The sequence below is a fragment of the Poecilia reticulata genome, linkage group LG13 (genome assembly GCF_000633615.1).
Source record: "Poecilia reticulata strain Guanapo linkage group LG13, Guppy_female_1.0+MT, whole genome shotgun sequence".
In the NCBI taxonomy this organism is placed as follows: Eukaryota; Metazoa; Chordata; class Actinopteri; order Cyprinodontiformes; family Poeciliidae; genus Poecilia; species Poecilia reticulata.
In genome coordinates, this window is record NC_024343.1 from 17734338 (window position 1) to 17757663 (window position 23326).

General features: G+C 40.9%; 2 protein-coding genes across 2 annotated transcripts in view; both read left to right on the plus strand.

Annotated features, from left to right (window-relative positions):
• The window catches only part of ppp1r37 (protein phosphatase 1, regulatory subunit 37), a 39468-nt gene extending 22993 nt beyond the window's left edge, over window positions 1–16475 (plus strand). The window contains exons 3-13 of the mRNA XM_008425757.2: window positions 1700–1745; window positions 3625–3725; window positions 8187–8306; window positions 9012–9162; window positions 9312–9467; window positions 10105–10217; window positions 11044–11185; window positions 11283–11449; window positions 12360–13737; window positions 13820–13900; window positions 14695–16475. Coding sequence (XP_008423979.1) covers window positions 1700–1745; window positions 3625–3725; window positions 8187–8306; window positions 9012–9162; window positions 9312–9467; window positions 10105–10217; window positions 11044–11185; window positions 11283–11449; window positions 12360–13737; window positions 13820–13896 — 2451 coding nt within the window. The 3' untranslated portion in view covers window positions 13897–13900; window positions 14695–16475. The remainder of the gene's footprint in view (window positions 1–1699; window positions 1746–3624; window positions 3726–8186; window positions 8307–9011; window positions 9163–9311; window positions 9468–10104; window positions 10218–11043; window positions 11186–11282; window positions 11450–12359; window positions 13738–13819; window positions 13901–14694) is intronic.
• Window positions 16476–20742: 4267 nt separating this feature from the next.
• Window positions 20743–22966, plus strand: LOC103474642 (uncharacterized). The gene is made up of 2 exons (XM_008425758.2): window positions 20743–20987; window positions 22233–22966. Exon 2 carries the CDS (start codon window positions 22241–22243, stop codon window positions 22922–22924), a length of 684 nt encoding a protein of 227 aa, XP_008423980.1. The 5' UTR covers window positions 20743–20987; window positions 22233–22240; the 3' UTR covers window positions 22925–22966.
• The last annotated feature ends 360 nt before the right edge of the window (window positions 22967–23326 follow it).

Consider the following 23326-nt stretch of genomic DNA (forward strand, 5'->3'; position numbering starts at 1 on the left):
TATATATATATATTTGAAATTCTGCCAAACTGGTGGCGTGACCTTTCCTGTTTTATCCACAGTTTTCACTTCACTCTGTTGTTTATTTTTATTTTTAAGCACTTATGAGACACAATGGCAAAACCTGAAACTGCTGCCATGCAAGTTACTTAGCAGATTGTTTGCCAGGCAACCAAAGAGTGAGCGAGTTAGTTGAGGCAAATCACCAAGCTTAGCTTGATCAGCTAAAATCTTTTTCCCTGTCTACATCCCCCAGAATCCTGTACAGTTCTGGATCGGGATATATAATGGCATTGGCGCTTTACATATTTAAAAAAGTTTGTTTAAAAAAATTTAATTTACCATACATCGTTGAAATGGTGTTTATATTACAGATCTTAGCATATTGTTTATTAAGATTGGAGAATGTTTATCTCCACAGTGGTTAAGGACAAAATGGTTTGTCTTAGGGCTACACAATGTGTTGCGACTATACAGTCATAGCATTATCACTGTGTGCAGTATTCATTATGTGAAGGAGACTATTTGGAGCCCAATAATTGTTGGCTAATGTATTCCAAGTGTAACGAACAAACATTTGCATGCAAATGTCATATGTTGCCCGTTGGACAGTCTCACGGCAGCAGATGCTCACATTGGACACAAGTGGATCTGTCCAAAAGGTCACCGAGTGATGGAAACACAGATGAGAAAGAAAGGAAAGAATAAATTAGGCTGCCCTAGTTTGTTTCCATAAATAATAAAGATTGGGTACCAAATGGCAAAGCTGAATTGATCCAGTGTGGCTCTGCTTTGATTTCGTCAGTGTTCGTTTTATTGCCGACACCCTTTGGTGTAAAGAAGGTAGTTATTGTTTATTTTAGGTTGGGCGAAGATGTTTCACCTCAAATGGAGAATAAAATACATTTTTGAAGAAACAAATGGCACTCTAATCAAGGCATAAAGCAGCATTTTCTTTAAAAGGTGTTAGGTTTTGCTTTCATGGTGACTGTACATTTTAGTCAAAATGTCCCTCAATGCTGCATCAAAACCTGAAATTGAGAGACACTTCTCCTTTTTTTACTCTACAACCCATTTTTATAGGTTTTCATAGCATTACTTTGTGGGTTGAAGTTTAGTTTCGCTTTCACATTGTTGTTGTTGCTGTTCCTGTTTAAAAGACTCCTCAAGCTGTGTCTAAACTGTGCAAAGCTGTAGCTGAGGGAAGCTGAGGAATGCCTCCTAGTCTCCATATATAAGTCGTGTTCTTCTGACAGGAAGCTTTTCATCTTAAAGTCTCCAAAAGATCGTTAACTTCCTCTACTTTTCTTCTTTTTTTTTTTTGCGGTAAAGCAGCAGATAGAGACACTTTAAGGCGTATGATTTATAAGAACACAGTAGAGAATAGAGAAAAGGAAATTATCTGTCCTGAGTATCCCACCTGTACTGACCAATGACGTCGCTCCGCCAGTGACACACTGTTCCTTTTAAACTTGCTATCACTGGGACTTAGTCAGCAGCTTCAGCCACCTTGAAACCAATGTTTGTACCGAAGGTTTATCTCGGTTTGCACAAGATCTGTGATGCAAACCACTCGCACAGATTTTATTGAATTTCCTCTAATGTGACGTGAAAGTTTCATCATGTGTAAAGCAAAGTCTGCTGCAGACCGATGGACAAAACAAACTCGTTCTGACCACGTTTCTTTCTGTTTCTGTAGGAACTGAAAGACCTGACTCAGCGAAACGAATGCTTGGATCTGAAGGGTAAGCACAAAAATAACACGGCAGTCGCAGGCAGTGCTGTACATTCAACATGTGTGTTTTTGTCTGCCTTTAATAGGTTAGTTTAAACAAGCTCAGATGAACAACACGCAGCATTTTACACCTCATTTATTTGGCCAAAACGAAGAAGCGTTGTTAAAAAAGCAAAGTATTTTATTAATCCATATAGGGCTGAAATGATTAATCAAATTAATTGTGATTAATCGTTTACTGAAATAATTGTCAACTCTAATTTACTCATAGATTAATTGTTCGCTGGAGTATGCAGACTAAAAATGGCCATTTGCTGAAAGAACAACACAGTCAGAGCCTTAATTAAGCCAAAATTGTAAAAAAAAATAAACATTTTGCATTTAAGGTGAAAAACCTTCTTTGTCTGTTCTACCCAGTACTCCTTCAGTGCCTTTTTCCCAAAAGGTAGTTGAATTATTTCCTTATTTGCATCTTTTGATGCACTTCCATCATTGTGCCTTAGTAGTTAAATAAAAAATATGCAGATTGTGCTATTTCTTTATCGTCAGAATAATCAATTGCTAAAATAATCATTAGGTGCAGCCCTAATCCAGAGGAAATTTCTCTCATTGTCTTTATATTCAGTAAATAGAAATTTGCTGGCTTTTGTCAAGTCACACCAGGGGCCTTTAAATCAGGATGAGGTTCTCACTTTGCATGACTCCAGATTTTATTGTTCCAAAAATCCTGTGCTTGGTTGTTTTTTTATTATTATTATTATGATTCTAGTTCCAGATACAACTTTTCCAATTTAAGGCGCTTCGCTCTGGTCTTTTTCATGTTTTCTCATCATGAACTTCTACCTTTTCCCCTCTGAGACGTGCAGAGTCTGAGATCTGACTTTTGCATTCTTGTGCAATTTCTTTGAACACAGCACAGTTTGAACTTGAGGTGAACCTGCTGGAACAGCCACTGTGGGGATAACTGGAAACTGTGCTGAATGTTTTCTACCCCTGAGTTATGATGTGCTCCATATTATTTGGAAATGACTGTTTTGACCTTTCAGAAGAAATGTGCAGAAACCAGAGACACTCCATTAAGAATGCTGTGGCTGATTTATGGTCACCTTTTAAAAAAACAACAACAAAAAAAACTTTGGCCTGCTGATTTCAAATATCGCTTTAACAACTACATTAAAAGAAAATGAAGAAGCAGAATTTAAATTGTGATTCTATATCTTCCTGCTGTGAGTGTTCATTATTTATTTTAAGGGTAGAGATGATACAACACCAGGGCAATTGTTGCTATCAAAAGTGTTCAGCTAAGATTTTAAAAGTTTCATTCTCAACAGCAGACGGCAGATTCCTGTCTGCATCAAAACAGAAAATCTCCATGCCGATTTTCTGGTATCAACTAAAGGTCTCGCTCCCTCAACTCCAGATGCACCTCAAAACGTTGTAGAAAATACTGCGTTGATATAAGTGACTTGTGTATGTCTGCTCTTCCTCCAACTTTATGTTCAACAGCTGAAAATCTCTTCATCATTCAGTAACTTCTTCCACTCCAGAGTGTTTTTGTCAGTTTATCTTTATAGGACGTAGTGTGGTGTGTTTACTGATTGAAAAAAAATTTAAAAATCAGGATTTAGATTCCCTCCCCCGACCGGTTCATTGTTTTTCAGAGTCAATCTCTAGCAGAAATGAGTCGTTCTCTTACATTCAAATCTTCATTATCTTCTCACACATGAACAGTTCAGTCCACCAAAGTAGTGAACCCTCTACTTTTGTATATCTGTGGACTTGACGACTCCCGACTTGTCCCTACTGACTCCGGATTGTTTTACTGTATTTTTGACCTCGTTTCTTCTCCTGCTTCACATAAATACTCAAATGTGTGTTTGTGTGCTCAGGTGAGAAGCTGGACTACAAATCGTGCGAGTCTCTGGAGGAGATTCTGAAGAGAGTCCAGTTTAAAGTGATAGACCTGGAGCAGACCAACCTGGATGAAGATGTAAGATAACGTGAAATGATCTCTCCATCTGTGTTTTTGTTTCCTCTTTCCAAATCCAGTCTGTGATAGTCATCTCCAGGATTCAGAGGGTTCGTCATGGATTTGTCTGATTATCCCAGATGTTGATTTGTGTAAAAAAAAAAAATAAACTACTGGAAATGTTGGGGTTGAGCACAAGTTCTGCTGTACGGAGAACTGGGATCCAGGTTCTGACCATCGAAACTCTCATTCCAAAGCCACAGGATGTTGTTGTATAATACAGACAAGAGACAGACACACAACCCGAATGCATAAAGTTGATGTAATTGATTTATTTCCCACTCAGTTTCTAACAATAAGCTGGCTTCTTAAGGACAAACCTACTTTTTTATTTAACTATTATGTTTTTTAACTAGGCATCCCTTTGAGAGACAACCTCTCTTTTGATGTCTTTAGGTCTTCATTAAACATTTCTGACATTATTCAAACAAAAACCCAAGTTGCTTTTATGATTTTTTTATTAGTTGTAGTGGAAAATGTGACTCTAAAAGTGCTCAATTATAAATCTTTTAACCTCAGTAAATCAAGCTCAGGCTTGAACTCAAACAAGAAATCAGAGTTTTGTCCATAAATGCTTAACATTTCTGTTGTCATTAGTTAAATCATAACTTACTTTGCTCTTGTCTTTAAAGCACCATCTTGTTTCACTACCAAAAGTGTATTATAAGAGCACATACTAACGCTAATTTAACCACCATCTCCATTCTTACTTTCATTTTCAGTCACAAACCTTCAGATATCCACAGATAAACTAAGTCTGAAGCTAAATCAGGGACTAAAGATGTCTGTCTTTTATTTATTTATTTTACATGATGTGGCCTAATTGAACCTCTGATACTGAACTGAGATGATTTTCTCTTGGTTGGACAAATAGTCATTTTACTGTTGGAACCCATTTCACACTGAAACTAAACAAAATAGACGTCATGACTTCCTGGATCCAATGAATTCAGCCTGATTTGATGTTGGAAGATGATTTTGAAAGAAATAGTTTGCTGGACTTTCTTTAAAATATGATTTTGGAGAAACTATTTGCTTTTCCGCTGCTTAACTCAGTGCTTCTCAATTATTTTCTGTTACGCCCCCCCTAGCAAGAAGAAAACTATTTGCGCCCCCCACTGCCCACAGTGACTATCCGTCTCTGCATAACATTTTATCCTTAACATTAAAGAAAAGAAAAAAAGAAATACATATGGTCAAACTTACTAAGAATAACTTTATTAAATCGTGTTTTAAGTGTGCAACAGAAAAGATTTTAAGTGCATCAATACCTGAAATTAAAAATAAATAAATCCTTGTTTAAACTGTAAACATGTTTGACCAATTAATTGCACCATTGCAAAATTAAATCAAATCAATAAATAATATTTAATAATTATAACTAATAAACTACAAAAACTAAAAAAATAACAAATTTATATTCAGTTCAGCAACATTAACTCAGGAGCACAATATATAAAACAATTGAACCTACAAAACAAAAATGAATTAAACAATTTGTGCTCATTTTTTCTTTCTTTTTTTGATCAAAATGAGGAGGAAGTCRGGTTTAATGGCTACAATGAGCACGTTTTGCTCATAGTAGTCCAGAATTTAAATTGTGGCTCTGTCTCTGACATATTTACAAAAAAGTTTATCTACCAGCTGTTCTTGAAGATCGTTAGCAATGTCATCTATACGTCTGGCGACAGCGTCATTGGACAGAGGGATAGTTTTTAGTTTTGCTGCACTGGCGTCGTCCAGCTTGACAGAGACCATGTCTAATGCTGCAGGCAGTATCAGCTCCTCTGCTATGGTGTGGGGCTTTTTGCACTGCGCAATTTGGTACACCACCTTATATGATGCTAACAGCGCTCGATGGTTTACTGAAGTAGCCTTCACAAAGCGGGATGACTTTTGGCAATATTCAGCACGTTTTCGCTGAAAAAACTCTAGTGGCTTATCGGCGTGATTGGAGTGTAATGTATTTAAGTGACGTGCTAATTTATTTGGCTTCATGCTGTCGGCTGCGAGCATTTTTAGACACAGCAAACACACCGGTCTTTCCTCTTCTCCAACTGTAGTGACAGTGAAGCTAAGCGCTAAATACACTTCGTCGTATTTCCTCGTCTTAGCTTTCGGGTGACTTTCTTTTGTCTCATTATCTTTGTCTCTCTCCGCTTTTCTTTTCATCCCTGTTAAAAACTTTTTCATGTTGGGGGTTGTTATGTTGAATAACGGAGGCTATAGACAGAACGCAGTCAGAGCTTTCTGTTGACTCAACACTGCTAACCAAGGCAAACCTGTTGTCTTGTAAGTCGTAAAATGTTGCACTGTCGCAAACGTGACAGAAGTAACAATGACAGCGCCACTGTCGCCTACTGTAGTGGATGTGCAATTACACTTTATACTAGTACGGCCCAAAAAACAAAAGCCTGTTCCCCAGGGTCACACGCGCCCCCCCAGGTATCGCACCGCGCCCCCCAAAGGGGGCGCGCCCCACTATTTGAGAACCACTGGCTTAACTGAATCACTTAATTTTTATCTTTTTTTTTTGTCTCCGAGAGGGTCCCAAAGGTTACAGATACTTTCTCAGTTTTATCCTAAATATTGGTTGTTTACCATACAAATTGTGGCATTTTTTTATAATCTGTCCCCTTGAAGGGAAAAACCATCAGGCCTTAATATTTGGATGAATCACGCTGCTTATATACATGTGTGTTCGAGAAAATGCGACCTTCACAGTATTCAAACAAATGCAGGTTGACATTTAGAGGTTTTTCTTTTTTTTTCTTTTTTTACTGATTTGGAGCAGTTTTCTGGAAAAATGAATGAATTAGCTCAGTGAGTCATTAACTGAGTCACTGCAGACTAGTGTCTCGCTTTGGGCTCTGATGAAACAGAACTTTGAAAGGACGAATTATGGAAGAGGCTCGGCTGGTTCGTCTGATTTTTCTAAAGGAACGGGGATAAATCGTGCATCGAGTTGTTGAGAGGACGGACTCATTTTCTGAAGTGGGTGGGAGAGAAATGCAGAAGATGGTTTACACTTGGCAGAGAGTCGCATCTGCGTCGCGGCCTCATGTCGGAACGGTTTTGGGAGGATGAAAGCGGAGAAACGGTTCGGTGGAGAAGTGTTTTGAGAAACATGTGGAGAAGCAGGCATGAAGAGTGCGATCACAGGGTGGCTTTTATTAGGCTGAATGTGACTCATCTTCCCCCGCCCTATAGATAAACACGCGTGTGTACACTCGGCAACGTCTCCCAGTACACACACGCATGAGAAGGCGAAAGGTCAGAGGACGTTATGCGTTATCTAGCTCGTCTGGTTTTCCTTTTCTTCTACATTTCCGTCCTCAGAGGAAAATAAAAATCACACTCATGTTTTGCCCCAAACTTTGCTGTTATTCCATTTGTAGGCAAGGAAAACTCAAGTAACTAAACATCTTTTTCTCTTTACATATGATGATTATACTTAAACTTAGCCTTGTGGTTGAGGGACGAGTTACTGTGATGGCAATCAGCTAATTTACCAATCAACATACCAGAAGATCAGAGTTTATTTTACCAATTATCTTGAAGACTAACAGCTTTATACTTTTTTTTTTTTTTGCACTTTTTTGAGTTTAATTAAATCAGATAAATGTTAGGGACTCCTGATGTGATGCATAAATATTGATAATTCCTGAATTTATTTTTTTAAATTCTAACTTTTTTTTACATTTGTTTTAAAATCTAAATTTGCAGATCAGACTTTTAAGAAAAACAGAAGGAAAACCCTCACCAGTGAATTGTTAAAATATTTTATCTTGAACGTGTTTAATAAGAAAATAATCTTTTAAGATAAAATCATTGTCGCTGACTTGTTCAGATTTTAATATTTATTTTAATTTTATTACATGTATTTCTTTTATATTCTGTGCTCGCGTAGCTTTATTTACAGTAAGGAGGAGAACTAATTAATTTCATATTAGTCTTGTATAATAACAGGAAGCTGCAACATGGTATAAAATAACGTTACGTTTACGACAAAGACTTCATCTAGGTTTTAGCTTTTAGCTTTTAATTGAACTTTTTTTTCTACAAATGGTTGTATTTTGAATGTGTGAAAACTAGCTTTTATATTCAGAGAACACATTTAAATTCATCTTTGTGTTAATTGTGTTGAATTCAGGTGAGTTTTTTTGTTTCTTGTTTTCAGAAATAAATTTAGAAAATACCATAACCTGAGGAACTCTTAAAAAAGAAAATCCCAAACACTTCAAAAGGCATCATGCAAATGCCTCTATTTTCTCACCTGTCCTGAAGAACTGCTCAGAAATCCTCTGTTATTTCTTAAGATGTACTGACATAATAAACAACTTGGAACTTGTGTATTTATTTATTTATTTTCTCCTTTGTGACGTTTTTAAAAGTCCATCCTCGTGTTGTTGTCGTCCTCAGGGTGCGTCGGCTCTCTTTGACATGATCGAGTACTACGAATCAGCCACGCATCTCAACATCTCCTTCAACAAGCATATCGGCACACGGGGATGGCAGGCCGCCGCTCACATGATGAGAAAGGTCAGAGATCGATTGTTTTGTTTTTTTCTGACTCGGAGATTCAAATCCTCCCAACTTAAAATGAATTATTTCCCAGTTTTAACCATGTGCTGTCACAAATGGAAAATACAGAATCAGATTTACAGTACGTGATGTCTCGGAGGTTTTACGAAAACAAAACTAATTTGGTGTTTAGATCAATGTTTGAAAAAAAGCTGCTCAAAAAGTTGCTCAAATCACAGCTTTTTTCAGGTGAGCAGCTCATTTGTCATCTGATCAGCTCTGTTTGCCTAAATGCAGTCATTTGATCTCAAAGTGGTTCAGTGGTAGAGCAGAAACGCCCTGCGGGACACTGGTGCCACAAAAACTTAAAAAAATAAAAAAATGGATGGATTATTAATAGGGACCTTCTCTCATTTCATCAGGACTCTTAAATCTTCATCAACTAATGTTTTGGCAAATTGCTGCGCATGAATGAATGACTGAATGAATGAGATTAAACCTCGACTTGAACAGAAAACAATTCAAATCATTTATGTAAAAAAAACTGACAGTATGTTGATTCGATTCACACAAATGACTAAGATTATAAATGTAATGTCATCTGCTCAGAAGCTGCAACTGCAGAGGTATGAATGTAGATTAGTTTGTATCAGCTGCTTTATGAAAGGAGCCTGATTTGTTGGCGTGTTTGAAGCTGAGCCTCTGTCGTCGTTTCCTCCGCAGACGAGCTCCCTGCAGTATCTGGAGGCCCGTAACACTCCTCTGCTGGACCACTCGGCTCCATTCGTAGCCCGGGCGCTCAGGATCAGCGGCAGCTTGGCAGTCCTCCACCTGGAGAACGCCGGTCTCTCTGGCAGGCCGCTCATGTTACTAGGTGAGACATGCAAAGGACAGGCAGCCTCTTTCTGTCCTCTCGGCTGGTTTTTTTTGCTTTGTTTTTTTTCTCAGAATGAAGTGAAATCTGATCTCTCTGTTTATCCCTCCGGCGACTCGCTGTGCTTCAACCGCCCTCTCCTCTGTCAGCCACGGCGCTGAAGATGAACATGAACCTTCGAGAGCTGTACCTGGCAGACAACAAGCTCAACGGCCTGCAGGACTCGGCTCAGCTCGGAAACCTGCTCAAGTTCAACTACAACATCCAGATTCTGGACCTGCGCAATAACCACATCCTAGACTCGGGTACGCAACTCTGAGAAAAGATGAAATACCTTGTGATGTCTTTTGCTGCGAGGTGATGCCACATGAATAAAGTGAAATGAATTAAATTGGAAGAAAACTTTTTAGAGGCTGAACAGATTTGAGCCTTAAGCAGCGGTTCACCTTCCAGCAGGAAGACGACCTTAAACGTGCAGCCAGAGCTCCAATGACATGGTTTGCATCAGCCATATTTATACACTAAAATGCTCCAGACATATAATTACTGTTGAAAATATTTGGCAGCTGATGTTCACAGAGGCTCCCCATCAGCTGAGCTGTTCTGCAAAAAGACTGAACAGAAAACAAACGTAGCTTTGTAATGGCCAGAAAAGCTTAAATAAATGTACACTCCGCTTTTTAGTTATTTCTAAAAGGTTTAAAAACAATTTATTTTGCCTTCCGCTTCATAGTTATCAAACAGTTCAGTATTTATCACTTAAAATCAAACTTTACCACATTGACGTTTTTGGTTGCAACTTGACAAAATGTGAACATGGCTAAAGAGCAAGAACTGTTTTTGCAAGGCACTGTACTTGACATTCAGATGATGCACACATTTCATTATTATTATTGTTATTATTATTACTGTTCTTATGTTGGTGTGTGTTTGTCGTCTCAGGTCTGGCCTACCTGTGTGAAGGACTAAAGGAGCAAAGGAAAGGTCTCGTCACTTTGGTGCTATGGAACAACCAGCTAACACACAATGGCATGGGCTACCTCGCTGCTGCACTGGTACACCACACACGTGCACACACACACACACTGTCTCCACCACGCATATAATATGTGAACGCTTTATCCCAAAATATAGTTTTCTTTCTTACTTAACTCATTGTTTTAGCGTCTAACCACATTTCTCTAAGAATAATGAAGAGTAAAAAGTGGGACTTTAGTTAGAATAAACAGACTAAATATTATTAAATGGGTCCATATTCAGCTGTGCATTGAGAAAAACTGTGCAGTGTTGTAAAATTATTAAGCCTCCACTACACATAGAGTTTAAAGGTAAGATATATAAACTAGCAGCCGTCTTCTTTTTTTTTTTTTTAAGGACAGAAAAAAATCTATTCCACAGAGATTCGCAATTCCTTATCCTGGCTATTCCGAATCCATTCACTATGATCAAAAATCTCATTCATTTTTATGTAAAATTATATTTTGAAATCATTCTTTGATATGCTTTTATATAAGAAAAATCTAAGCTGGTCTAACCTAAGTCTGTTTTTGTTCAAATATAATCTGGTGGCATTTGATGCAGTATGGAGTCTTATTGAATTTATTTTAAACAAATGTTATCTTTGTTTCTACTGTCTTTTCTTCTTGTCAGTCACATAATTTAAACATTATCTACAGAAAATTGGTTTCTGAATCAAAAAACCTTTCAGAATCAAAATTGGGATCAAATCGCTGGACACTGAAAGATTTGCATCTCGTCTTTTTAATGCCTCTTCAGTGTCGGAGAATATGAATCAACCACCGCATTAAAAATGACAGAAACGTGACTAGTCTTATTTTGCTTCGTGCGGTTGAGGATGAATGTGTGTTTTTCGTCTCTCAGCCATGCACCCAGAGTCTGGAGACTCTGAATCTCGGCCACAATTCGGTGGGTAACGAAGGAGTCCACAAGCTGAAGGACGGACTGATCGCCAACCGCTCTGTGCTCCGGCTGGGACTGGCTTCCACCAAGCTGTCCTGTGAAGGTGGGAGCTAAAGCAGTCTGCGTGCGTGCGTGTGTGTGTACGTCTTCTGCAGTGTTTGGGGTCTTAACTATCTGGCTGCGTTAACGTTGCCATGCAGGAGCCGTCGCTGTGGCCGAGTTCATCGCAGAGAGCCCCAGGCTGCTGCGTCTGGACCTGCGGGAGAATGAGATCAAGACCGGAGGCCTGATGGCGCTGTCGCTTGCGCTGAAGGTCAACAACTCGCTGCTGCGCCTCGACCTCGACCGAGAACCCAAGAAAGAAAGTGTAAGCGTCAACTGCATTTAAAAATAAAGAAAAGGAAAGGTTGTTTTTTTTTATTCCCTCAGTTTGACCCCGTGGTTTTAACAGGAAGGTGAAGGGAGAGACTCATCTACACGCAGGAGAATATCTGACAAGACATTTTGGTCAATGTCACCGCTTTGTTTTGGCATGAACTACAGTTAGTGTTACATTAAAAGATGAAGTCACTGTGAAGCACAACTCAAACGAGACACTGGAAATCAGAAGTGCTGCAGCCTTCCTCCTGTCTGCTGTTGGTCTCAAGGTCCAGTTCATCAAAGGTCTTATATCCTTCATCATCGTCAGATTTATCACTGTCCTCTTCAGAAGCTGTAACCATAACAACAGCTGCAGCCTCTCCCGCCACCACAGTAATARACGCTGAATGCATCACGTTTTAATTCTCAGCGACGTTTCAGTGTTTGCAGTAATTCAATTCAATTTACGTCGAATCATGTTGTCTCAAGACCCTTTTTTTTTTTTTAAAGTCATTTAAATGTAATTACACATACATTCCAGTCGATCTTAGTCGTGAAACAAGTTTGGTTTATTATTCAAGTTGAAAAGTTTTTTAATAAAACCCAGCAGATTACATTGAGTCATTGCGGCATCCACTCTTCCTGGCTGAGCATGTAGTGGCATCTTGTCGTTTGCATACTGAACATGCATGTAGCGACAGTAGAGAGGAAAAACGTTCCAAATTGCAATGGATGTCATCGTCACAATATTTCTCTTTCTAATGTAATGTATTTCTAATGTACAATTTGTTAAATGCCGCCTTACTCAACACACCACACTATCAAGCCTCAGCTTTTTAAGAATGGCTTAAACTCCTGACCAAAGAAGGGAAATGCTGCCTGACTAACTTCCTCCGGTCTCTGCTCTTGTGTTTCAGGTGAAGAGCTTCATCGAGACGCAGCGCGCCCTGCTGACCGAAATCCAGAATGGCTGTAAGAGAAACTTCATCCTTGCGAAGGAAAAGGAGGAAACCGAGGAGAAGATGAAGCGGTCTGCCTCCATGGCTGAAATAGCCACAGAGGACGGAACGAGGGAGGAAGAGGAAGAAGAACCGGCTTCAGCTGAGAGAAAGGAAGGCGAAGAGGAATGCGAACCGACTGAGAACGCGTCACAAACGGACAACGTGTCAGAAACGAGCCCCAATACGACCGCTCCTCCTGGGAATCTGGACTCCGACTCGGACACCGAGGACGAGGGGGAGGTGGTGACCAACTCTTCTCCCATTATGTCGAACCAGGCTGCTCCAGTCAGTCAGCCCCCCCTTAGTGCCTCACGTACCCCCTTGCCACCCTCTGCCTCGCCTACAAGAGCACCAGCTTTGATTTCGGGAATAACGGTCACAGAGTCCACGGTCCCGGTGCCTCCGGGAACGCCTCCCTCGCCCGGCCGCTGCATCTCCGTGTCGAGTCCCGGAAGGGGCCACAAGATATTTATGGTGACTCGGGTGGAGAGCCCACCGGAGCAACTGCAGAAAGCCGCAGCTCCTGCAGCCCTCTGCCCGCCGAAAGACTTGACGACACTAACACCCGCACAAACACAACTGACACCGGGGGGCGCCAACGAGAGCCCGCCTGCTCCGTCTACGGATGACAAAACGACAGAGGAGACCCCCGGCGAGAGACCAGGAGCTGCTCAGAGTCCCAAACTAGACCCACTGTCGTCGGAGGACGCGAAAGCCAGAACTTTAGATCCAGCAGGATTGATGGATCCAAGTCTGCCAATACCAGCATTGCCTTCAAACTCCTCTCCTCTGCCGGATGTGGCTTTGAAGCCAACGATCTCCCCGGCCGGCCCCGTTCAGGAGCCCGCCGCCGCAGAGGGAAGCAATAAAGCAGAGGTACTTGAGGAAAAGCTACAAGATGGCGGGCAGGGACCCTCCACAAATGAACTGGCTCAGCCGACACCTGCGCAGGAAGAGCCAAACGTTGACCAGACAGCAGGACCGGAAGAGTCCCCTCCCCCAAACCCAATGGACGACGAGCCAAGCCGAGAGGAAGCGAGTCCATACCCGGTCCAGACCGGCCAGCAGGCTCCGTCGTCCTCCAATCCGCCTGAAGACGCCGCTGACGTGAATCCAGGCTCACAAGTTAAAGACCAGGAGTCGACTGACGAGAACTCGGCCGATGAGTGTTTTGTGGAGGCGCTGGACGGAGAGGTGGTCGCTTCGGCTCTGCCCAACGGCCTGAAGACGGAGTTCTCCCTCCACCTGCTGGACGGCGAAACCCCGAAGCCCGGCAGCTGTGTGATGGAGCACGGTGAGTCGCTCCTCCTCCTCAGAGGACTCGCCCTCCACGTTGTTTTATTTGTTATAAACATCTGTTCTTCATCGCCTTGCAGTCAGTTCTAGCTGTGCACTGGAGCTGGAGGAGCTGCTGCTGGAGGCCAGCATGGACAACGGGAGAGACGCACCGTAAACTGGTGAATATCTGCATCTTACGACACGCTGGCCAAACATCGTCTTCACGCTTCCAAGTGCTGATTAATCTGCTGCTGATTATACCATATTCATGTCATACAAATATGGATATTTTAAAGGGTGAAGCTAAAAGATAAATGAGCTTAGAGAGAGAAATAGAGAAGTTTCAGACTTTCTAAGCATTGTTGAGTACGACTGCCTTATCGTTATCCAACTACATTTTTTATCATAATAGGAATTTTCATTTATCGTTGTCATGATAAATTCCAGTTAATGATGTTTGGAAAAAAAAAAAAAGTTGTCCATAATGTTGGAATTGTTAGTTTTACTATTTTATCCACTATTTATTCAATAAAAGCATCAGTAAATTTGAAAACATGATTAAATTGACTTGCTGTGTGCAGTTTAGTGATACAAATCACACTTCCTGACTGACTGCTGTCCTAAAAAAGCGTTTAATAAATGCATACGTTTTCCAAAAGCAGTATTTGTGTTTGCTCTGTCATGCAGGCACAGCCATACATTTACCTAAGGTAGAAGTAATAAATAGATCTTACCATTTTTATTATCATCACAGTTGTACCACTAAATGCAGCACTACAAATTGAAGTCCATATTCCCCAACCCTGTTGGTGTCGGATAATGAAGTGTTTATGCTCAATGAAGCCATTCCCATTAATTTCGCGTTACAACCACAAACGTCAGTTTTTCCATCAAAACATGGAAGTGGTTTAGTTGAATCACGCTCTCTGCTGCTTTCAGGACTGATTTCTCTCCGCTTCTGGTTTCCCTGCAGGGACTGCCAGGACAGATGGAAGCAACACTAAGACGATTCGTCAAGCTCTGCAACACGACCGGCTGCCCCACAATATCTTTGTCGTTTCTTCACGTTATCCAACAACAAACAAACAAACAAACAACAACGCTTCCTGCAAAGGGACGGATGACGCAGTGTTAAAGTCAAAAGCTCCTAACATGAAAAATACAAAGAGGACAGTATCACCCGGAGCGCAACCTGTGACATAGGAAGTCTTTCTACATCCATAGTTACATCACCCCACGTAAAAGCTGGGGGGAGGCGTAGGGATCCCCCCGCCGTTATCACTACATTTTCCCGTTCTGTGACGTTTCCGTGAGCCTCGATGAGTCGCAGACTGATCAGGGACGGAATAGCGGAGGGTAAAACACTAACCAAAGACCATTCTGACAGCCCTTACTCGCTCTCCGTAGATTGTCGTCGGGCAAATTGATTCACAGTTTTTCACGACTCAGATGTAAGGGCAACGACGAGAAACACAGTGGCCCCCTCCTGAGCAGACCTGCTGGCTTTAAAACACTCGAGGTTGAGAGTAAGTTGCTGTTAAAGGCTTTTGTATCCAAGAAACCTGAGGATGTTTATCCATCTGTGTAAATGTAAACATTGTGTGTGTCTCCTGGTCTCCTCTCTCTCTCTCTCCCTGTCTCTCTCTCTCTCCCTCTCTCTTGCTCCCCACCAGAATAAAACTCTAAGGGACCTCTGCCAAAGTGACTTTTTTTCCCCTGTGTTTTCTCGTCTTCTGCTCCGTTTGGCCCCTCAGGAATCCGCGTCCTCTTACTTGCTGTCCAGATCCGACACGGAGAACATTGAAACACGTTTTGCACGATTGAAACCTCTATTTTGTGTTTGGCATAAGAAATTTAATCCCAAATTACAGAATTGCACAAATCATAACTCAGAATTTGTCAATTTTCAGAGAAGTCTGATTAGATATGTGTTTTTGTTTTTATTCCCCTGAGTTTATTCAGCTCCAAACTCCTCGCACCTTCTTCTGTTTCCCTCAGTTTTTCACCTTTTACTCATAACTCTCACCCATTCAGCTGCTTTGAGAAATGACTTATTTTTGTATTTTTTGACATCTTTTTGGTTTAAAATGTTTCCATCTCTCCATCTGCTTGTTTTACCCAAGGGGTTGCTTTTAAAGCCGACGCCCTTTTCGATGTATATTTCATATGCAAACTAGAGAAAATATTTAGATTAAAGGACGTTTTCCGGGACGGGATCATCTATTATAGGAGTAAATGGTGGATTTAATTGGTTGACTACTGGGGTGCAGAAAGCTGTAAACATGTCGAGGTTCTTGTTCTGCAGCAGCCCTGCAAAGCGAATCATTGGCCACAAGGGGGCGCTGATGGCTGTTTTATCTTTCATTCGGACTTGAAGAAGAATTATGAGCTCAACAGCTAAATATTTTTAGATCAAGACAAAAGACTTGAACATTAAAACATCCATTTAATATTTATGTGAAGAGGTCCAGCTCTCTTTGCCTTCACATTTTTGCTTTTTGTTCCCCAGAAGCAGAAACAGGCAGGTTGTGTTTTCTTTTCTCCTCCGTGGAAACGGCGATCGACCCCACAGCGATTCTCCACCCAAATGGTAGTTTTTTCCCGCACCCCGCCGCCCACACTGTTTGTAATGCTTTAATTTTTAGAAATTTTTAATAATGATTTGTTAACTTAATTGAAATGTGCTGGTAATCACAAAGATATGTATGGCGAAATTTGTTTCTCTCAAATAAATGCATGTAATGATTAATGAAACGACTCCGTGGTGAATTGGTCAGTTTGAGGTTCTGGGATTCGTCCCGTGAGAAAGCGAGATGCAAACAGGTTAAAGCAGGAAGTAATGAAGTTCTTCCGAGTCGGTTCTGTTTTTGTAGATCTTCCTTGGTCTCTACCTAAAGGTGCTGTCGTCAACTATTCTATTATTTGCGAGTGTGACCAGGATGGGAATCTCTAGCCGTCACACTGGAAGAAGGCTGGTTCTCTGTACCAGAGATGAACGTGTTTTGGTACCAAATGTGCGCATCGACCCAAAAAAAAAAAGGCCTTGTGAAAATGTTGATTGGAGCTGATAGGTTTTATTATCCACATTGAGAGGAAAATACTAAAAAAAAAAAAAAAAAAAAAAACATCTTGGAAAAAACAAATTGGAGTTTTCAGGTGCACTCTGGGATAAACACTTGAGGTGGTGTGATGAAGCTAATATCCAAGGGTTTGGCAATAGCTACCAGTATTGTATTTGGGAAAAAGTGAGAAGCTTGGATCCTACAACACACCATGCCGATTGGTATACTTTACAAGAGCGGTTACATCAGGAAGGAAGGTCATTATGAGGAAATAAAACATTGTAACATGGCCTTGAAGCTGAAACTTGAGTTGAAATGGGCCTTCGTAGAAAATTTATGGGCAAAGCTAAAAATGATCTGTGTTTACCTACAAATCTGATTCAGTTACAGCGGTTCTGTAAAGAGGCATGGGTCAAAATCCCAGCAAACATCCATCGTGTTAATCTCCTGTTCCACCTCAAAGGTGCATTATTGGATTAAGATCTGGTGACTGGAAACCATTGGAGGACTTTTTGTGCAGTGGTGCTTCATCTTGTTGGAAGTAGCCATCAGAAGACTGGTATTCTGTAGGTATGTGGTGATCGTTCAGGTCACAACAAACGTTGTCTAAAGCCTCTTTATTAAAGAGATCCTATACAAAGATACAACATGTGATCAGCTCAATCCAGTCCTATAGACAAATGTGTTTCTCGCTGTAAGGCGCTGCAGTAAAGTTCAGTTTACCACACCAGCTGGTAAAACGTTTCTGTCTTAGGAGCTTTGTTGAGTCACTGACTCTTCAGCAGTCCATCCTCCTCAACACACCTGGAGCTAAAGCCCTGACTCCCAATTAGTACTTTCTCTTCTGCAATTGCTCATTTTCCAGTGTGATCCGGGATCATCTCATCAGTCCCATGAGAGGAAAGCAAGTCGAAAATATCCCTCGGACTGAACGTCACATGGATGCGCCTCTTTGTGCACACCAAACAGATTCACAGACGCTGACTCGCAAAAAAAACAGATCTTTAGCCCTCGAGAGAACCCGTTCGGCCCCTCATCACGAGGGAAACGCAGAGGCAATCTGAGGGTCAGGGTGTGGAGTGCCGGGTGGGAACACGGCTCAGGATTCCTCCGGGAATGCCAGAGCACACTAATCCATACAATCCAGTTCTGATCCGATAGAAGGAGGGTTGTGAGAAAAATGAACAGATTTACAATATCATTAGAGAAAGCTTACATTAGAGTTGACTTAAGTATTGCCAAGAAGCTGGTTTATTTTAGTATTTAGTGAGATTTTTTTTTTTTAAACTACTGCTGACTATGGTTTTATTTCAGGACTGACTAGTTCATTGAACGAACTAATCATTCAACAAATGATTAGTTCATTGAATGAATGAACTAATCATTCAACAAATGATTAGTTCATTGAATGAATGAATTGATCATTCAATGATTAGTTCATTGGCAAAAGTCTGCTGAAAATAAGAAAACATAAAAATGAAGTACTTATTCAAAAATAACTGCAAAATGGTTACATGTAGCTAACTGAACAGCTATGTAATGTCTTCATCTAAAATGAAAATAAAAATAGCAGCCACAGATTTTGAGGTTTATTTCTCCAACACTTTGTTTGCTGCAGTGTTTTAGTTCTGCTGCCCTTTAAAAACCTGCTTACCTTAAACTCGGGAATCAGTATATAAATCACCTTCTTCAAACTGGAGATCATTTGTTTCCCTTCTTGATCTGATTATTTGGGGAAAGCAGAACGGTGGTGTTGAAGTGGGAAAACAAAGGTTGATTGGTTTTGTCTGGTATTTATTTATTAATCAGTTGTGTTTGTCTTGTGGTTTTTTTGTGACTGAGTGTGGTTTCAAAACTGCTTGAGGTCAAATATTTCCTCATGTTCAGCTGCTGGTCGTCCAGAGTCAGACGACCAGGAAATTCCTAAAGCTTCTCCTTGGTCCACATTGGTGCGAAACTGAGCTGGAGGAGGAATAAATGAAAAGTTAATCAGTTTTATGTCAGATGTTTAATTTCCTCCATGTAAATTGATGGGACACTGCTGCATCCCCCACTGTATGCCAAAATTTTCACATAAAGAATGGAGGTTTCACTAATCAAAAACCCTTATAGCATTTTTTTTACACACATTTTTTCTGAGGATGTAACACACCCGCAGGTCAAATAGCCCTGGGTGGAGAGCCATATCACTCATTTGAAAAACTGCCACTGTTTCTAATGTCTAAAGTTGAGTGAAAATTAAGCTGTGAACTGTGAAAGTTTTCAATTTACCTGCCGATACTGTGACCTGAACATAAAACTTTTTAGACTGTTCTTGTAGTCTTTGACACAACAAATCCAGTAAAAGAACATTGTTTAGAACCAAGGGCTGGGAAAACATTTAAACTAAAAGCTTTGACTTCAAGATGACCCCATTTTAATTTCTCAAATTAGCAACTGGAGCTAGAATTAGCATAGAAAAGGGTTTTAGTCAAAGCTCCGTCCTTCAACAACAAGCTGTTCCAGTTCTTCAGAGACACAGTTTGGTTGAAATGTCATCACAAATATTATCGTGCAACATGCATGTTGCTGTTTATTTAATACAAAAAAAAAATTGAGGCTAATGCGACACATGCTAGGCTGAATATGAAGTTATGCTAGCATGTATCTGCCATTTGAATGACGGTTTTATGAACAAGACTTTGTTGATTCTTCTTCTTTGTATTTTAACGGCAGCTTGCACCCATTATTGTTGAACTACTGCCATCTGTTGGATCCTAATACTTATTCCTCAAACTCTCCTAATGAGCCCTGTATTTTTTAAGAAACAAAATAGCTTCTCTTTTCCTTACTATTTAACTGAGCAACCACATTCTCAAATTTCAATTTCCTAGTAGAACCTGTTTCCGTTTTCAGTAATCTTCTTTGATTCACATATATCCTACAGCTAATAAAAGCATGTTCCATCGTTTCTACATCAAGTACATAAACCAGTAAGATGTTTCCCCATCTTTAAAAGAGTGCCATATGAATTTAAATCGGAGCAGTGACAGATTTCACCACCTACACGGTGACCAAAGCAGAACAAATATCAGCAAAAACATTGTCCCCCTCCTCTGCCACCCCCCGAGCTAAAGGTCTAACCTCAACTGTGCTTCCTGAAATGACGAAATCTAGCCAAGCTGTTGTGTCTGCAGTTTGGTTACGGTGACGATCAAATGCTTCCTTGCCTGGGCTTTCTTTGGGCTTGGCCATGCCTCAGGAATGTGCTGGCATGCTGGTGGGATAGTAGGGATTTATCTGTAGTGTCAGCCCGTATCTGTCCTGTTGCTCCACAACCCAGTGGACTGAAACAAACGGGACCAACGACCAATCGAGGAAGGAACAGGTTCATCGTGTTCAGAAAAACTGGGAGCGGTGCAGAAGTGTTAATTTGCACAAATGTGTTTTAATTATAAAACTATTTATCAGAGATTCTTAACGTTTTTGTTTTCTTGTCAAACAAGGATAACCAGAGTGAATACAAAATGTGTGAGTTCAGGTGTTTTAGCCCATTTTCTCTACTGAATTGTTTTAATCAGCCACACTGAAGCCTCCCAATCAGATTTAGGCCCATGCTTTGACTAGGGCACTTTTGGTCTACTTCATGTTGTCAGACAGTTTCTTTTTAAATGATTTTTCCTGATTGCAGTTGTTTGGCAGCTGACTGTCAAGCCTGAAGGAAACTTGTAAACCTGTAAAACTGACCACCTGTTGCCAAATAAATATATTTAATTACAGCTAATTCATGTTTTAACAAGAAATAAATTAAACAATCATTTTTAAAAAACCTTTGTGTTTTCTCAGGTCATCTTTAACTTATCTTAATCTTTCTCCCAGGCCTCCATGATGCGGTTCTTGATGTGATCTGGTCCTAGTTTCTAACCTTGACAGCTCAATGCGGATTTTGAGTGCAAACAGTTTTGCGTGAAATGTGGGCTTGACTTGACTTGGTGGGTTTGCATTGTGTCCCTCCAAAATGCTGAGGAGGGGAACGCAAACAGGGACGACTGAGAGAGTAACAGCGCCCACCCTCCTCTCCTGCTCACATGACTGTGATTAGAGCCGAGGAGGAGGAGGAGGAGGAGGAGGAAGAGGACGGTGCACCGAAGAGGGAGCAACATCCATGCGCTACACAGATTCTATCCAGGAGTTAAGCTTGTCTTCCCTCGTCTGCTTCTTTGGGGTAAATACATTTTAAATTTGTTACTTTGTGTACGTTTCATGGAGAGAAAAAAAGTTCTGCATAGAACTCTGGTTAGTTAGTTAGTTACCTAAAATCAGGAGTATATATATTTTAATTCCCTCATTTGAAAGAATGTTTCATTTTATTTTATTTTCTTGCCAAATGCTCAAAATGTTTGGTTTTTTTTCCATAAATGCGAAGTCCTGTGGGAGACTGATCTCAATGTTCTTCCCTTCTACTTTGAAACAACGTGCATCTACTGCCTAAATAAATACATGTCAGTATGACTAGCTAAATAATCCAGGCATGTGAAACGTACCGTCAGGGAGGGAGTGCACGACTAAAACGGAGACATTCAAATTAGTTTTCACTCAACTAAAACATTTATTTCTAATGAAAATACCCCAAATAAAACTTTTAAGCATTTCCAAAAGCATTTGCTGAATTTTCATTACAGCAATCAAAGTCATCTTATATTTGCTGGCCAGGTTTTTGCTCGTTTTCAATGTTTGTTTTTTTGACAGTTCGTCTTAGTTGATAGATTCTCTGTCAGATTTAAGTCAGGACTCTTGCTGGCCCACTCCAGTTAATGTGAACATTAATACTGTAATACTACTTCCTGTCAGCAGAAACATGTGCCAGGGGTATAAATATTTTTGGGCTTCACTGTAAGAACTTAATTGAAATCTTATTCATCATCCAGAGGGTTTAATGTGATCAGTCCTCCCTTTTATAGGTAAAGGTTTCAACTCTTTTGGGAGAGTTTTGGTTTAGGAGAGTGTCCAAGCGCATCTGTGAGGTCAGACACTGATGTTGGACAGGAAGGTCTGGTTCTCAGTCTCTGCTCTAATAAACTGAAAAGTTTTTTTTGTTTTTTTTTTATTGTCTTGCATTTATTCCCTCATCAACTCTTGAGCAGCTTCCTTGTCCCTACTGAAGAAAAGTAATTCCACAGCATGATGCTTCCACCACCGTGGTCATTGTTGGGAGAGTTTTTAATCAGGATGATTTGCAGGGTTAGCTTTCTGCCAAGCACACAATTTAGTGTTTTTGTAAAAGTAAAATTATCAAACGTATGCAGCCATTTATAATTTTCCTTCCAACTTGCAATCATGAACTTACTTTATGTTGTTCTGTCCCAGTAAAAACACGCAGGTAGTTGTAGCAGGACGAAATGAGGCACAGTGTTGTGCTCTTTTAAACTTTACACCTATTTTTTATTTTTTTTCTTAATTTGTCTCCCAGTGTCAGGTATGAGGCTGCGGCAGTGGTGCATTATGGGGGTGACCGTGCTGCTGCTGCTGTGTGAGATCGCCGTCAGTCAGCTGTGTAAGTCTCTCATCACCATGGTGGACGGCTTCCATACATTTTTCATCCTTTTCCACATGGCTCTCCACCAGACTGAGGGCTTCGTCAAACCTTGCACCCGCTCCTCTGCGCTTGCCTCCTCCTCCTCCTCTTCTTCCTCGGGAGCTCTTCCTCCTCCTCCTCCTTCACATTCAGGTCCACCTGCCGAACTTCCACCCAGAGCTCAGTCCGCCGGAGAACAGCCCCGCCGAGACCCGGCTGCACCGACTGACTCACAAAAACATGTTTCCCCAGCAGCTCCGAGCTGCGGCCTGTCGTTCCCCGACAGCAGGAAGCGTGTTGTGGGTGTTTTCATTTCCCACCTCCTCCTGGTCTCTCTGTGCGTCGCCTACTTCTTGGAAATCATGGGGTTCATAGTGAAGCCCCACCCGGTTCACCACCCGCTGCTGCCTGTGGTGGTTGGAGCGGGGAGTCTGCTCCATAAGACGCTGCTGTTTGTCCTGGACTGGGATGAGCTGCTGGATAAGAAGGCGGGAAGCTGCAGGCGGCGGGCGGAGACACAACCTCGCCTTGAAATGAACTACAAAGGTGACGGCAGCACAGACACCACGAAACCTCTCCAACAATGAAAACAAAACGAATCCTTTTTTTTTTTTTTTTTTTCCCCATCACACACAGAACATATTAAGAATACCAGTTCTTCTACATGGAATTTAGCAAACGAATCGTTTTATTTAGCATCGCAGACAAAAGTGTGTAATAATATACATATTATTGATCCCTCTGAATCGATATTTTTCCATACTTTGATTGCAACATCGAGTTTTTCCGCAAACACCAATTTTCATGTCTTGCCACAGAATCTAAAGTGGATCTAAGAAGAATATGATCTTGTCTAAATCACTCAGAATCACAGATGTGGCTGTAAACTGAAGGTTGTTGTTCTGAAGGTGAACATCCGTCACAGTGTTAAATGTTCTGCAGCCTCTAACCAGGTTTTACTTGTAGGATTGCCTTGTTTCTTTCCACCA